The 17,185-nt window shown below is 45.9% G+C and overlaps 1 protein-coding gene across 3 annotated transcripts in view; it reads left to right on the forward strand.

The window, feature by feature from the left end:
- The window catches only part of LOC118770133 (dedicator of cytokinesis protein 4-like), an 84,402-nt gene that overhangs the window by 33,679 nt on the left and 33,538 nt on the right, over nt 1-17,185 (forward strand). For all 3 annotated transcript variants that reach the window (XM_036517591.1, XM_036517593.1, XM_036517592.1), the window contains exons 7-15: nt 993-1,077; nt 2,955-3,106; nt 7,621-7,702; nt 8,213-8,273; nt 8,444-8,576; nt 9,033-9,121; nt 13,712-13,837; nt 15,931-16,055; nt 16,507-16,669. In XM_036517591.1, coding sequence (XP_036373484.1) covers nt 993-1,077; nt 2,955-3,106; nt 7,621-7,702; nt 8,213-8,273; nt 8,444-8,576; nt 9,033-9,121; nt 13,712-13,837; nt 15,931-16,055; nt 16,507-16,669 — 1,016 coding nt within the window. The remainder of the gene's footprint in view (nt 1-992; nt 1,078-2,954; nt 3,107-7,620; nt 7,703-8,212; nt 8,274-8,443; nt 8,577-9,032; nt 9,122-13,711; nt 13,838-15,930; nt 16,056-16,506; nt 16,670-17,185) is intronic.

A 17,185-nucleotide genomic window follows, 5' to 3' on the forward strand; every position in this document is an offset into this window, starting at 1 on the left:
CTGAGAATTTTCGCTGGGACTTACAAATGGGCAAGGCGTGTTCAAAACACCCTGCTGGCAATTTTTCACCACTTATAAACACAGCATTAACGCCATGGGAATTCGAAAAGCTTATTTATCGTGCTCTTCCCTGCCGCCATGAACATAAATGGAAGAAAGATGTGATTATTTGGCTGTCTTATGATTATTGGCCTGCGCTGTAAGAATCAGTGGGGAAGGTTTCCTGTTAATGAAGCCGTTTACACATATTTGTCCTTGGTGGGGAACAGGGCTGGTGTCAGACACCAACAAGGGAAGGAACTGTGGCACCACTAGAACAAAACAAAGCAGTATTTTATGCATAAAAAGCCCCTGTTTAGACAGGTGGACAGTCCTGTTATAAGTGTGTTTGATAACACGATTTCTCAGGTGCAGTGTAGTGTTAAATGAGGGTAAAATGAAGAGAAGAGAAGAGCTGATGTGGTGGAGACACAGGAGGTGATTGGTTTGTTACCCTGTTTGGTGGTTCAGACTAAGCAGCATTTCAGGCTGGACTCAGTTGCACAATGGGAGCTCTGTGCTGGACATACAAATTGCTTTGTCTGCAAAGACAAAACTACAATGGCAGTGAACATTCAGTATATAATGCGACATTATCTGCCTGACACACTGCTAAGCAAGTCTCTGAGTTTTGGAAAGTGTTCAAGAGAAACGTTTCTCACCAAAATCTAGATACTATCTTACTGCAATGTGCTTTGTCTTTAATGCTTAGTAATGAATATAAGCAAGTGTTGTATTGCTTTGTTCTGACTCCCACAACAGTTTGAGTTAGGTGATTGCTGAAATTAGACAAAAGCAAAACAATCACTTTTTGTTAAGGCTGGCATGTTTTTTCCACTGGATTGAATGCACAAGCCTTAGCGACAGAGTAAACGTTTCCATCTTCCCTGCCCCCCCGGCTGTAAGGTGGACGGAGCCCAGTAACGCTGCTTGCCTGTGTGTGCTTTTGACAGGCAGCTGGGCTTGGACCTGGTCCCCAGGAAGGACTTCAGCATGGTGGACCCGGATGACATCAGTGTCACGGAGCTCTACAGGCTGGTGGGTACAGTGTGTCCCCTCTCCCGCCACTGCTTCCGCCAGCCTTCGCGTGCCGTTTCCAAGCTCCGCGTCACCATGGCAACCGCAGCACTGCCTAATGTGGAGCCCGCTGAATCTCCGTTCCCGTCCACAAAATAGAGGCACTTAATCCTTCTTGGTAAACAAAGGGCTTTGGGATGAAAGCGTAATGTGCCTCTATTACAGTACGTATCCAGAAATGATACTAATTAAGAACAAGAGGGACAAGATAGAGGAAACACAATTATTGTTGTCTGGAAAGGAGAACACAGAATGCTCTGTTGTAGCATTTAGTGGAATTATGTCTTAATTATTTCTTTCACCGTTGCGTGAATGATATTGTTGTAGGTAAAGATTTGCCTCAGATGACACCTAATTACACGATTAAATTAGCGTTATATTAACAAAGGAGGTTGCTTCTTATAATTACGTGGTGTTTACATTAATTTAGTAGCAAATGTGTTGTAATCGGTATATAAGTGCTCCAGACCGAGGATGGGCCTGTGAGCGATGTTATTATCACTGCTGGTAATAAATTCATCGGAAATGAATTGGAGGTAACCTCTCTCTACTTGGGGTGTAATTACTGCAGAAATTGGGGAAAACAGTGAGAGATATGTATGTGTTTATGTGTGTGAGGGAGAGAGTCACATCTTGTTTTCCCCCTCGAACATTCACCTGAACCTCAGACCCACAGAACGTGTTTTTCCCTCGCCTAAATGTGGGTACGAGTGGATGACTGAGGGATCAGAAGGCATCACTGCATTGAAATCCCTCAGACTGATTATAATCCTCAGCAGTTTGTTTTTCACCCCCATCAAAGGGAATATGGGCGTTTGTATACAGTAAAGGTGAACCATCAAAATCAGAATTAAAGTGGTCAAATAAAATATTCTGTGACCGTTCTCAGCGTATTGTGCCGAGAAATTTCAGACCCCACTGCCTTTTCCCTCAGGGCGCCTGCATTAAGTAGGCTTAGTTTTACCAGAGGAAGCTCAAACGTCTGTAAAAGGTGGTGCTCTGTTGAAGAGGGCGACGTCTGTCCTCAACCTCACCCCCCAGTTTTGTGATGCTGAACCACGGCATCGCAGTCTCAGAAGCGACCCGCTGACTGGTTTCTGCCACTGAAAGCATGAAGGAGGCTCTGGGGAATAAGTTCCATCACTCGTGGCCTAAGCCGGTTCTTTCTGAATCTAATTCAGTGCTTAACCTTGTTCCGCGAGCCACTGGGAACGTAACCCCCGCTGCTCCGAGCTCCTCTTCCCCCGCCGTACCCGCATCCAAAACAGAAACCCAAGACAGAAATGCTGTGTAAGCTCTCAGCAGGCTCCCACAAGCCATCTGGAGGCTGCGCGCATCTGAGTCAGAAGGCCTCTCTGCGATTGGATGGGAAAACGTTCACGTTTCTGGAGTGTGCACACGAGTTGTGTTCCCTCCCAAGCCCTAGGTGACATGTCCGAGAGACCTGTGTGGTGCGGTGTTTGCGACACTGCTACTTGATGCTAGCCGAAAGGGCAGCGATACGCGGCGCAGCACGTTACGCGAGACTAATTTCATTTAGGGGAGTATAGAGGAAGGGTGCCCCGACCACGCCGCTTCTGAAATTACCCGTAATATTTCTGTGAAAAAAACGCATCGATTTCAGTCTTGCCCTCTGATATCCGCTAACGGGAGAAGCCATTGGCATGGTAATGCGGAGTTTTGCTCTTGCACCTGCTTGGCGCCTTGTTTCCCCCCCTCTCTGTTGGAGGTAAACCTGTTGTCAGTATGTAATTGATGAAGTGCGTGTCTGCGGCATTTATCTGCAGTTTAAATAAAGTGGCGAGGCATTGTGTGTGTGTGTGTGTGTCTGCACGCAGATGGAACACAGACATCGGAAGAAAGACACGCCGGTACCCGCCAGCACACATCACCTGTTTGTTCAGATGAAGAGCCTAATGAGCTCCAACCTGGGAGAGGAGCTGGAGGTTTTCTTCTCCATCTACGACAGCAGAGAGAACCGGCCGCTGAGGTACAGTCACAGTTATTTGAAGAATTTAAAGGGACTTAAATTAACTAAATAGATTTAGGTTTTTGAATTTTTATTCAGGAATAGTAAAACAAAATGTTTATTTAGACTTTGCTCTGTGTACTTAAGAGAAAAGATGGCATGGCTTGGCTTTCTGAATTTTAAAGAATTGACTTTTAATGGGGATAGTGGCTTTGTCCCCTCATCTTTGCAAAAAGATGAGTTGAAGACCTTGTTGCAAACACTGCCATATTGAAGGTAGAAAATTTTGATTAGAAATGCACATTATTTCACAGTTGTCAGATTGTTACATAGCAGCACTGTTAATGCACAGATAATGCACAATGTATTTCACAAAGTATTATCTCTTATTGTACATTGTACATTACTTGTGGGACCTAATACACCATGCTAGGTTTACCTGAACTACATGACTGATTTTGATTTGGAAGCTTTCATGAGAATAGTGTTCTCATGGTTGCACGATATCACAGGATAATGCGACTTGTCACTTGGTCAGCAGTGTGAAAGCATGGGTTTTGTCATCACATGCAGTTGTCATAAATCCCTTTGAAGCCACACTAGCCAAGGCGCATGAGCAGACCCAGGAAACCCTCTGGGAGTTCTCAACTCCTGTAAACCTAGCATGGGATTCGCTGCCATGGAAACACCCCGGTCCTTGTGTGGCAGCACAACAAGGAGGTGTGAAGCCATCTTTAACATTGATGGGAGGGAAACAAGATTTTGGAAACTCTTGATCTGTTGTTTGTATGATATCATGGGTTACATCATGCAGTAATCAGGTTTTTTTTTTTCCCAGGATCAGCCAATGGCGAGCGACTGCTATTATATAAGTAATTCATTTGATCTAACATCATATTTCATAGAATGTTATATCCATTTGCGTGTAACTCACATTTGGATTACACGGGAATGGTTGGAATTCTTTGGTGTAAAAACATTGGTTTCTGCAGTTCTGAGATTTAACACAATATTAGATTATGCTTCATCCATTCATGAGAACTGTCAGTGTCTGTGGCAGTGATACAGCTCTTCACAGCTCTTACACATTCATTTTACCACAACATCTTTGTGACACATTTATGTTTTATGTGTAAATGAATGTGCAGTCTAACTAATTATCATGTACTGCTGGGGTTACAGCCAGGGCTGAAGTCTCACAGGTCTCCGTCTGCTTCACATCACACAACCAAGATAAGCTCAGCCCCTCTGAGCCATCACTGCTTATGAAAATTGGTATACTACCTTCCAAATCCATTCCCTGCGGCCAGTTTTCATAAATGTTGTTATGTGAAATCCAACCATGAGCATTAACATAGCACATACCGTACCATGTGTTGACAGCAGGACAAGGTGGTCTGTCTGTTGGTTTACACCTTTTAGCTGGTGATAATGGGTTGATTTTCCTGCTGTTTGCTGCTTTCCCTCATTGTGAATTTTCATATAATTAGACTCCTGTTGTGGTAATACATTTAATTTGCAGTTTTGTTGCTGGTGTCAGGTACACACAACGAGTAAATAGCCGCGCTCATTATGTGGTAATGATCTGGTGCGTTTGTAAGCATTGCCTGGACAATTATCCCCCCCAGAAACACTCATGTGCATTATTGCACAGTCTGCAAGTCCTATACGAGTTCTTATGCTGCACCAAAAGGCATGAGGACATTCATTTCTATTTGTGTTGACTTCATTCAGCCAACAAATTTCTGCACGCAATTTGTCTTCGCTGCGTTTTATGCAATATCGTTTCGCCTGATTGCTTGTTATAGGAGGCTTTTGGAGAGCTGATTGGCTGTTCAGCCCAGCTGAGGATCGCCAAAGATCTGAGTTTCGGTTTGCGCTCCCTGGGGGGGATGGCGTTCCACCTCGCCCATCCTCCGGGAAGCCGGGGATAATTCCGAGTGTGTGGCAAGTCTCCAGAAGCGGCACAAGTCGTTTCTCGTCCTGGCTCTCCGCCAATTCATTATTCTATGACTTTTGTCCGGATTTGAATGGCACCAGCTGGGTGTTGGATTTGCTCTTTCTCAGCTCTGTAGAACCCGCGCCGGTGCCATCTGCCTTCAAGCACGGCAGCTGCTGTGTATTCAATAAAGCAAACCCGGTTAAAAAGCAAGAGGTGCTGGCATCCGGTTCCTCCGCAGACCACCACTGCTCTCTGTACAGCTCAATCAGCTCAAAGCAGTGCGCGGAGGCTCGGTACCTGTGCTGTCAAGGGTGACAAATGGTTTCTCTCCATGTGGCGGTTGGGATTAACAAGCGTAATAATGTATTATCCACCGAGCCGGTCCGCTCCTGTTTGTGCCCCTCTGGAATGGAGAGGTCTGTGCTAACCGATGCAGATGCTGCAGTAATCAGACTGCGTGATCTCTGTGTCATTGCGCGGGACACAGTCGAAAGTCAGAATCGAAGCTTCGACTTGCTCCCCTCTTTCCTGACTGCGTGTGTGTAGGCGGAGGCCTCGTGCTGTCACTGCATCCCACACAGAATTGGGTCAGGCAGGGAGACCTCCAAATGTGTGCAGAGATTTGGTTAAAGATATTGCCTGTCGGTGTTAGCGTTTTAGAACTGATTTCTCCTCCCCTCTCGAGGAGGGGATGGGGGCAAGGGAGTGTATTGCTCTGTGAAATGGTGGCAGCAGCCTGCCTTCTGAATTGGAATTATTTTAACAGATGAGTCTAACCTCAGTCATCAGTATCACAGTGGCTCTCACCATGACATCAGCGCTACAGAGGGACTCCATGATGTGCAGTAATGTGATGCAAATTGCAGTGGTTGTATTGATAGATATCAGTGCATCAGTATGCACGGGTATTTTTAAAATAACCTGATCAGTACCAAGTGGCTGAGGGATCAGGGGGCTTTTGTGTGTAAGGAGGGGTAGGGAGGGCTCTGCTAATTGGAGGCTTGGATTTCCACAGCGCTCTGTTAATTAGTGTTTGACATGTAAGGCAGAGCTTAATGCAAAGGTATTCTCCAGCGCCGGCTGTGTGGCTCGGCCAGATCGCTGCCAGGCTGGAGGCTTCTGCCATTGTCCCAGCGATGGGGCATTACAGGGTTTATCTGTCTGCCGTGAAAGTCATGTAAGTGGATTATCCCTCTGTTCCGCCGCGAGCGGGACAGTGGCTGGGGGGGGGGGTGTGTGCGCTCCCCTCTCCTGCCCTCCAGGCACATGCCTCCCCTGTTCCGGACGAGGAGCTCGGGAGTACCGGACTCCCTCCCCGCAAAAGTCTCCAGCTCGTTTGGGCAGCTCCCACCCAGCCTTAAAATGCCTCCTCGTTGTTTATCTCTTAGATGGGATCCCAGGCCTACTTACCTACAGTGGGAGGCGCTCCGCTGCCAGGTTTTGCCCGTCTCCTTTTCCAGGCCGAATCGGGCGAAATAAGCGTGGAATTGAGGAAAACGAGGCCGGCACACGGTCGGTAATGATTATGGAAACGGAAATTAACCGGATCCGAAACACAAATAAAGAGGATTGCACATCCTCGCGCCGAGGCCAGCTTGGCACGAGGGAATCCCATTGCACTGGTGCAGCTCCGTCATGGTGTGATCTAGCGCACCGAGACCGACAGTCACTCAGATTGCCAGACTGCTATGGTCCCACAAGGGCAGGGAAACGTTGTCACTGAGCGGACAGTGGTCCCACTGGTAAGACCCTCTCTCAGGGCCTTGTTCAGGTTTTGAAAGAGCTCATACTTGAAGAACAGAACCCTCGTTACTTGTGGGCTCAACTCCCACTGAATCAAAGCAATGGGGTACATTCTGTTACATGCAGTTTCTCTCGTTAGCTATGACTCTGGATCATATGCGGTCGCCTCTTGATGTTTTCTCCAAGGAGCCAGAGTGCACGTCATGATAACCCCACACCACCACCATGTCAACACCTGTGTGTTGCTGCAGGAGTTGCTGAGACCAGATTAATAAAAAAATATGGTCTTTTAAGTATGTCCTTTTTCTTGCACTTCAGAACCTTCTCTTTCGTATTTCAGTTATTATTTCTGACACTGTAGGAATCATCGTTTCTTGTCCTTGGCTTATGACAGTACTGCTGTGTTCTCTCTGTGTTTATTAGATTTCTATTTTACAGTCCTCCCAGGATCTGGTCGGATCAGCTCAATGCTCGCGATGAATATTTTATCGGTTTCGGAAATGAAACCGTAATTTTTGCAAATGTTGGGAGTGTTATGTACAATCTTTTTTTCGTGATGTGGAGTAAATTATTCAGCCGAAGGAATCGTCTGAAACCTCCCCAGAGGGGCCTATCAGTTGATGTGAATGTTCCCTCTGTGGACCTCTCCGTAATTAATGAACAGATAAAGCTCTCTGGAACAGAAAAAGCATGCGCGTGTGTGTGTGTGTGTGTGTGTGTATAAGAAGAGTCAACAGTCCACCAGCTCAATGCTCTCGCTTGTATGTGTTCCTCGCAGACTGCGCTGGACCCGCCGTGCAGTAACGTTCACTAGTCCTCATGTCTCCCTGTTTTTTTTTTATCTCCGTAGTGAACGCTTCTTTGTGCGGCTGAATAAACAGGGGGTGCCCAAATCGCCAGAGAAAACGGAAAGACAGTGCACCCTTTTTGTAGTGAGTATTCAGAAGGGGTTATGGTGAACGCGAGAATTCCGCCCTCCTCATCCAGTCAGAGAGAGCCCCCCCTTATCGTGTTTGCGGTGGCCCCTGCTTTACTTACCGCTGTTTTTATGTGAAATCTCTGAACTCTGGAGATTACCTGAGAATGCTTTCAGTGAATATCTTTCACTCCCGGGCGTCTGTGTTTTGCTGAATGGATTTGTCATTTGTATTTAAATTTAAGCGTGAATGAGATTTTTGAGATTCGGGCTGATGTGACAGCTCGGAACTCAGAGGAGTGACTGTCACCTGTTATTGGAACACAGCAGGCTGATGTGTCCATGACCGCAGCTGTTAAGCTCTCATCATCTCTAATATATTTCATAAATAATCAGCCTTTATGCATGGCTAATTCAAGGACATTTTCATTTTTACAAACATCTCTCTTCTTCCTTTAGTCTTTTTACATTATATAAAAAACAATGAATGATGTTGTATAATGCATTTTCATTTCTTTTTTTGTAGGATTTGGGCAGCAGCGATCTTAGAAAAGATGTGTATATTGTAGCTCACATTATACGAATAGGTAAGATCTACCGGTTTGTCATTCTTTGCGTGTCTCCCCTGCGCTCCTCGCAACGAGCATGTGTGTGGAGGACTCGAGGGAGTCTCTCAGGGCGGCCTGTATGTCACTGTGCCAGTGTGTTGCCGGGTTGCGGTGACGCTCGATGAGCGAGCCTCTGTACTGCGTTTCAGGGCGGATGGGCGCGGGGGAGAAGAAGAATGTGTGCAGCGTGCAGTACAGACGGCCCTTCGGCTGCGCGGTGGTCAGCATAGCCGACCTCCTCACCGCCGACTCCAAGGACGACCACCTCCTCAAGGTTTACACGTGAGTTTGTTCGTTTTTTTTTTTAAATCCCTGCGCTCAGATTGTAAACCTCCACCCTCTGAACCTGTGTCACTGCCTCTGCAAACATTAGGACTGCTTTCCTTTTTTTTCCTTCAACGAGCCTTATGACACAGAATTAATTACCAGTAAGTGCACCCAAGTGAATTCTGTCACCAGCCTCCACGAGATGTGCAAGCACATTGCAGAAATGGACTAGCCTCAGGGTATTGAAATGCCTGTTGACCGGGTAATAGTTTGACCTGTTTTTTCTCCCAGAAATAGGTGAACAGGATTTGCTTAACATATGCATGACTCCCTCATGTTTTTACCCTCAGTGTTTATTGACCTCATTATCCTTGTATTGTATATGTATATTATTGCATATGAGTAATCCAAGCCATTTTTTTACTATGTTTGAGTTTTTATATGTTTTTTTCTTTGGATTTTATTTTGCAGCTGCAACACAGAAAGTGAATGGTATCAGATACACGAGAACATCATCCGAAAAGTCAACTCCAGGTACAACCTCTCCGGCTCCAACACTGGTAAGAGTTTAACGTCAAAGCAGATTCACTCTCCCATTTCACAGTTTGTCCTTGTCTAAAGAACTAAAGCAAAGCTTCACATTTCTCAGCATTATTACCACACTGCCGTTGAAGAGAAACAAAAGCAAAAAAGTTAAGAGCAAACTGCAGAGCAGGAGAATTTAAATGTCTCCCAAGTCCCCCCAAATCAATGTTCTAAAAGAATTCAGGCACTGGATATAACTGAATGGAGCGGTCATGTTGGCTGACTGATGCAATGCTGAAGCCTGAGAACCTGAAGCGGCAGTTCAGAGAGAGAGTTCTTGTCAGCCCTGTATTTGATAAACAGATATAAATAGCACACTCTCTTCAATGAAAAGTCAGCATCTCTCCTAGCAACAGGTAGGTGCACAGCAGCAGTTCCTGTGAATTCCATATTCTTCCTGTGAATATGGTGGCGAACATTGCTTGTGTTAGAGCACTCAGACCGCATAAACATAACAGTGGCTTTGTCCGCCAGTGTCACAAAGCGACGTTCTGTGCTGCCCTTCACACCGCTGAGCGATTTTCTGTACTCTCCTTCTCACAGCAAGACTGACGTGTTCTAACCGTGAGGCATGCTGATGCCGCCTTCTGTCAAAGATGAGCGGGCCCGATCATTAGCCATTAAACTTGAACGAGAAGACAAAAGTCTCTGTTACAAGAAAAAAAAACTTTCCCAAGTCAATTCTGTTTTTTCTTTCCTTTTAGTTATGCTCACAATTTACATTAAATATGAAAATGTCACAGAAAGTTGCTGGAGGATATTGTGTTATAATAATGAAAAGGAAACAGTGAATCTGGGTGATGAGTTTACCGTTCTGTGCTGTACTTGGCTGTCTTTCAAGAGTTGTGTAATGAGCAAACTATGGCTGTGTGAGGGATTATTATCATCAATACGCCATTATCCTTGGGAACCTGGAAAGCATGACATCAATTCAAATAACAAATGCAATACCAATCAGAATCTGTAATTAAATACTAACATTTGAATAAAAATAAAACCTTAACAAGTCAAAATTGAATCCCGAAATAATAAGCGGGCTATTTAATACGGCTCAGCTGGAAAACAAGGTGTTGGGTGTATGAATATTAATTGTAGCACAGTTATGGATCCATGCTGTGGAAAGCAGAGGAGGAGAGACTCAGATTAATCATGCAGAGATTATGCATGAGCAGAGGAATTTTGGTCAAGTGCGCTAACACGTCAGACTGCACATTACATTACGTTACATACATTTAGCAGATACTGTTAGAGCTTTCAGCACAGTAGAACAGAAGTGTATCCATTCAAGTTAAACGAGCAGCAGTGTCAGATCAGGCTAACAGCAATCACAGACCAGTAAGTGTGAGCATAACACCATTCAAGCCCCACCACAAATTAACTTCAGTCTTCAGTCTGCAACGGAAGATGGCCAGCGATTCCGCTGTCCTAACCTCTGTGGGGAGTTTGTTCCGCCACTACTGCTAAACTCCTGCACCTTAGAAATCGTTCCTTACCTGGGCAGAAGCAATGAGGGGAATGGAGCCGAAAACACGGCCGAATTGGGCATTTGTTTGTTGCTAGCGCCCGTCTCTGTCTCCCACATGCTGTCTATTCTGAACCCCGCGTGCAGAACCTGGTCTGGCGGTAATTAATGCCATTCTGTCAAAGCCAGTAGACAGAGTGAGAGCATGTGACGAATGGAGAATTTGTTTGCGCTGCGACTGAATTATTGTGAAGCCGGGCTGTTCTGACCCATATATATTAAACAGTGTTAATTGGACATACTGGCAGCGGCGATTGAATAGCTGCCAGAGAGCATCATCGATCGAGCTTGATGCAGGAGGCGGGTAATCGCGTACTCTTCATCCGAGCTTCGAGCAGACCTTTCCTATTAGTCATTTATGCATTATTCCATTCATTTCAGTTATAGAAAACCTGGTACTTATTGATTTCTGCCTAGGAAGGGCGGTCTGTTAGACTACTTCATTAAAAGCCGGAAACTCCTATATTTGACCCGCAAGTTAAATGACTTCACACAAAGCATTTCATTTCTTTATGCAGCAGCTGCTGAGGTTTTAAAGATACTGGAGCTGTATGTTTGTAGGGATAGGCAGACACAGGTAAAGAGTGTCTATTTGCACCAGCATTTTAATTAGCTACTACGTTAGCAAGTTGGCCCAAGGTTTGAGTTAGTACAGTATGATGTATGGGAGAGGGTTTGGGCATTTGCATGAGTGTTTGTGTAGGGCGGCAGTGTAGCAGAGTGGTAAGGAGCATGGCTCGTAACTAGAAGGTTGCCAGTTTTATTCCCTGCTGGGGCACAGCCATTGTACCCTTGGGGAAGGTACTTAACCCATCATTGCCTCAGTAAATATCCAGCTGTATAACTCAATAACATGTACAAACAAAAACTTGTAAGCTATATAAGTTGCTGTGGATAAGAGTGTCTGCTAAATGATAATGAGGTAATATAATGTAATTTGAGTAATCTTACTCGTCCAGTTTTGCCCAGAACAAAAGCATTTATATCTGAATACTTGTTTTATTTTTTAATTTAATTTAGTATTTTAATATACTGTTTTTTTTAACTACTCCTCATATAACAACTTATTAATTTTTTTCTCATTCGTTTTTCCCTAATCTTGCATTCTAAACAGCTCACTGCAGTATCTGAAACCTATCAGGTCAATTTTAGCTGAGCTCCCAGATTACAGAAGAGGTTGTGTAATAGCCTGTATAATTCAGTGGTTGAAATTCATGCGTGTATTGTCAGGGGAACAATTAAGATGCGGATAGTCCTCCGCTGTAGAGTTGTGTGTGTGTGTGTGTGTGTGAACCTGAGGAGCACGGGCTGTCTGTTTCACCTGCTGTTTCAGCGCCAGAAGTCTCACTCACATCAGCTGCCAATTAATGACTGGGAAAAAAAAACTCATTCCCTGGAATAAAAGTATGATGCAAAAGTCCGATGTTCTTATTGGAATAAGGAAAGGGAGAAAAATCAGCTCTGTGTGACAACTGAAAGAAAAAAGAGGGAGTGTAACAGGTTTCTGTGAGGATGGGAAAGGCGGGGCTGTAGTGGTATGAGTAAGAAGCCAGAGGAGTGGAATCGTGCGCGAGCCACAGCTCGGAAAATGCGCAGAATAGTAATGAACTCCTGCTTGCCTAATTGTAGCCCTCACCGTGCTGCAGGGTATTGCACCATGTGCTTAACCACATGAAGAGACCGAGACTGTGCCCTGAGCAGCAAGTATTCCCAAACCCAGCGGGAGGCATTGTCCCTGAATAATTCAGTGCTTTCGCTGTGCAGAAATCCTCTTTGAGGGCTGGCTGCGTTGGCCATGGCTGCTGCCTTTTGTTATTTTCTGGTGTTGCGGTGTGGATCGCTTTTGCCGGCCCGGGCGCCGAGCACGGGAGTGGGTTTCTGCCGTCCGTCTGCACCTCGGGGAGAGCCCGATCCGCATCGCTCTGCCAGAGTGTCACTGCTGTGTCTCTCCAGAGGAAGAGCGAGGAAACTGAACTGAAACCTGAAAGGATTGAAGGACCGGTGAGGAAGGGTTGCAAAAGGGTCCACTTCCGTTTTTTTTCCGTTAACATGGACGTTGCAACGTAAGAGCCAGCATAAATGTAAGATTGGAGAAAGACAATGATGGCCTCGGGAACATGGCTTTAATTTGTTTTTTATTGTTTCTTGTGGGCAAAATTGCCGAGTCGGATTCATTACGTTACATTCATTACATTAGAAGACTAGTATTAGCACATTCCCTATGAAAATGAAGAGATTAACGTCCACGTTTGAAAGAACACATTTCAAAAGAACCTGATTATTCACAAAAAAAATCACTGCAGAGCACAGTACTGTGTAGTACCTGTACATTGCTCTTTTGCTCGTATCTAGGTAACAGATATCAGTGCGCTAGCATTGTCTGTTGAAGCAGATTTCAAACACAGACTCTCCTGCTGGGATTAGTGCTGCATGTCCTCATGTTGGGCAGACCATGGAGGAAGTGAGATACATTGTATTGGGAGTTCATGGGACCAGAAGGACTATTGGCTGTGGAGCCCAGGGAGTACAGAGTGGGTAGCAGTGCATTGTTTAAACAGCAGTGCCCAAGAACAAAGGCTTAGAGAGGGATGGAAAAACAAAAGCACGACATCTGCAAAAGTACAGTGGTGTGTGGTTACAGCCAGTGGGGGGACCGGGCGGTCTTAAAGCGCATGTGGGAATGTACTTTAAGAAGGGGAGGCAGGAGTAGGTAGAGGTCTGGAAGAGAAATAAAGTGACAGAAAAGATGTTGGACTCTTTTTCTGTCTAAACATTTGAAACTATGTTTAATAAATGTGAAAATCAGTAAAAAATCAGTCTTATTCTCTGTGATGTTTAGAAGTTTTTGTTTAAATCTGGGCGACAGTGTAGTACAGTGGTAAGGATCAGGACTCATAACCAAAAGGTTGCCTGTTCGATTCTCCGCTGGGACACTGCTATTGTACCCTTGGGCAAGGTACTTAACCCAGAACTGCCTCAGTAAATATCCAGCTATATAAATGGGTTGCATGTAAAAAAAAAATTGTTTTTTTTCTATACGCAGGCCTTGCCGTTTCTCTCCAGCTGCTCCATGGAGATATCGAGCAGATCCGGAGGGAGTACATGGTCCTGTTCGCCCGCGGCGTGTCCATCACCAAGAAACTGGGCTTCTCCGACATCATAATGCCAGGTGAGCAAACGTGTCCCCTCACCACATTCGGGTCCCCTCAGCCACCAGCGCGGCACTCCACAGTGCACGCGGCCTCACTAATCTCAAGGGGGGGCTCACCCTCTGTTCCCTGTCAAAATGATATGGTAACAGTGTTTGAAGGGCTGTACTATCTCCCAGGGGAAGGGACATGCAAACTGAGATGTGGATATTTAAAAAATGAGACACTTAACACTGCACACATGGGTGAGGAGAGAATTGTAGTGGGGGGGGGGGGGGGGGGGAACAGTGGTTTAGCTGTTCGGTCCCTTCTATTATGTACGGCAGCATCAGAGATGCTGTTCCTTCTGTAGGCGATAAGCGTGTCCTCGGGCGAGGGGTTTTATTTTTAGCACTGACGTGTGGAGGGCTGTCGGGATTCTCCACTCTCCTCCCGAACTCGGGCTCAGAAGGCGCAGTGCCGCTGACAGCTCTCCCGATTCATCCAGGCCCCATTCAGGCATTTCCTCTCCTTTTGAGCAGCCAAATCAAGCCTCTTTCAAGACCTTCTGTTTCGCTCCTCTCTCCGCCATTGTGCGTCTGAAATGCACCGCGTATAAACGCTCCCCTCCGTCTCCTCACGAGTGTGTGTCTGTGCAAGTCTCTGAGACTCTGCTTATTGTGTCCCTATAGTGTCCCTATAAAGCACAGTAATGACCCCGTGCTCCACTGGGAAGTGGTACTAATGTCATGTCTATGAGCACACATGCTAAAGCGGGGGGACTTCTGTTCTGCGCCTAACCCCCCCTCCGCCTTGAGCAGCAGAAACCGGAGACCTGTCATTTGTTGCTCAGGGTGGAAAGTTCCCTGATTGCACCGCATCTCTATAAGCTATTTATAAAGACTGTTACATACAGAGCTCCAGCTGCCGATTTCCTCTCCCGGACTGCTTCTGTTACTGCTTCTCATGGAGAATGTGCTGCAGAAGGGCCTGTTAAGTCAGTGCGCTAATTACGATATTGTTTTGATTCATCTGTAGCGCTTGAGTTAATAGTGCCAGGCTTCGACGTCTCTGCGAAGAAGGCCCGGCCCCATGCCGCGTTCTTCACACTGGCGGTTTCAGCAAATCAGCTGTGTCTTTGTCTGTGCGGAGCTTCAAGAACGGCTGCTCAAACCCAGTTTTATGCTGTCACTGGTTTGCGATTCGCAGCGGTGTGTTTCTCTTTGGAAGCGGATGGCAGGCACAGGTGGGCGAAGTAGCGGCGGCTCGCTAAAGGAGGGAATCTGCTGATAGCGGCTTACCGCTATCGAGCAGCGCCGCGGACCCTCCGTGCGCCGTCCCTGTCACAGGTGCGGGGAACGAGTCACGGGAGGCACCTGTGATCGGAGCGAAGCAGGCACTCTGTCAGGGAGACGGCGGCGTACAGCCCGCGCTCCGAGACACTCCAGCTACCCCCCCACCTCCCCCGTCTGACATGCTGGTGGCTCCTCTTCCCTTTTGTACAGCGGTGGAAAGCGAAACTGTGAAAAGGCTTTCAGCCGGTCTCTGCTTCTGGTTCTAGGAGTTGCGTAACTGTGCAGCCAGCCGCCTGTCAGAGCGCTGCTCCTCCTAGGTTTGTTGCTGTGGACTTTGCTCTCGTGTTCTTTCCAGAATGGCCCAGAATGGTTCTGTCACAAAATCCTCAGGAATGGGGCCTGAACAGACCCGTCACTCCTTACTCAGGCTTCAGAATGAAAAGATGGCCTGGCCCACTCCCTTCCACTACCCACATGCAAATGTGGACACACCGTGGGAATTAACCACGCTCTTTATAATACAGTCTAAATGCCATGTGAAGCACACCATTTTCCGGGAGTCTCTCAACTGCCTTTTCCCAGGGTTCAGGGTGCAATTTGACCCCAATTGGCTCTGAATTTTCTGGGGGTTTTTTTCTGTCTTGAAAATGTACTGTGCTCAATGCTCAGTGCTTTGTGAAAATTTTGAGAGTAAAACTGCGCTGTTACAAATCAAACATGATTTATTGATGATTCTATATAGAGACATGCAATATCATTACTTAAGTAGAGTATTTAGTACAAGTGAGTACATTTAAAGTGCATGTGTAGTTTCAGCCCCTTGTTTTCTCCTCCCACAGGTGAAATGAGGAATGATTTGTACATAACTCTGGAGAAAGGAGAGTTTGAGAAGGGTGGGAAGAGCGTGGCCAGAAATGTGGAGGTTACTGTGTATGTGCTGGATATTGATGGGCAGATCCTCAAGGTAAAATAATCTTGATTTAGTAGAAAGATTATATTTGGTATAACCCAAAAGGTTTTATCAAATTTAAATCAGTTTACTTTGTCCTTAACATTGAGTTGCAAATTTAAAAAAGGATTTTCTTTAATTTTCTTGCACAAGAAAAAGACATCATATCTGCTTATATTTCTTTCTCAGAAGTAAAGACAAAATACTGTATAGTTAGACTGAACAGAAACCAGACCTTCCTGTATATGTCTGAGTATATTTTGAATGTGCTGTAAATAGCTGTCAGTGAGGCCATGTGACCATTCAGAGCATGTCTAATGACTTCAAGCATGACTTCCAGTGCCTAGAAAGAGATCCATATTGTATAGCATCAACATTGCAAGGGAGCCTGTCTCTCAGAAGCAGTGATAGACGTGTCTCTGACATCGGTGTGACGTCCGCTGCATTTGACTCCTCTCCTCCACAGAGCTCTGTCTCAGCGGGATCTGGAGAGCCCGGGGGCGACGAGTACCACTCCTTTGTGCTGTACCACAACAACAGCCCCAGGTGGGCCGAGCAGATCAAGCTGCCGATCCCCGTGGACATGTTCAGGGGGTCGCACGTTCGCTTCGAGTTCAGGCACTGCTCCAGTAAGCATGACGGTTCCTGGTCTTATGTGGGAATTGGTAGCATGTTCTGGGTAATGTGGTCGTCATGTTTCACGGCAGCTCTTATTGCTAGTGACTGTGCTGCTCAATGGGAGTTTTTTTCCTCTAACTGGATTATTTGTAATGCTCTAAAAGGGAGATAATGATGTTATTATTTACGTGAACCCAAGTAAAAACAGATTCTTCCCTCATCTGAATTTCTTGGTAGTGATGTATGAAGTCACAAATCCCATGTTGTGTAGTTTTACACGAAGCTAGGCCCTGCCTCTGATTTGGTCTGCACTTGAATCGCTGTTCGGAAGTTTGGTGTATTTTTTGTCCTCTGTCCGTCAAGATTTCAGAAAAAGGGAAGTCTTTTAAAGCAGATTTCCTCCTGTGCAGACTTCCTGGCCATAGTGGAGTCGCTCAAGTTGACTTTATCTTTCAGCACCCACAAAAGGGTTTTATCTACAGCATTTCTGTAGATATACCATACAGATACAGTGTAGTAATGAACCA

Source organism: Megalops cyprinoides, chromosome 23 (genome assembly GCF_013368585.1).
Source record: "Megalops cyprinoides isolate fMegCyp1 chromosome 23, fMegCyp1.pri, whole genome shotgun sequence".
NCBI classification, from domain to species: Eukaryota; Metazoa; Chordata; class Actinopteri; order Elopiformes; family Megalopidae; genus Megalops; species Megalops cyprinoides.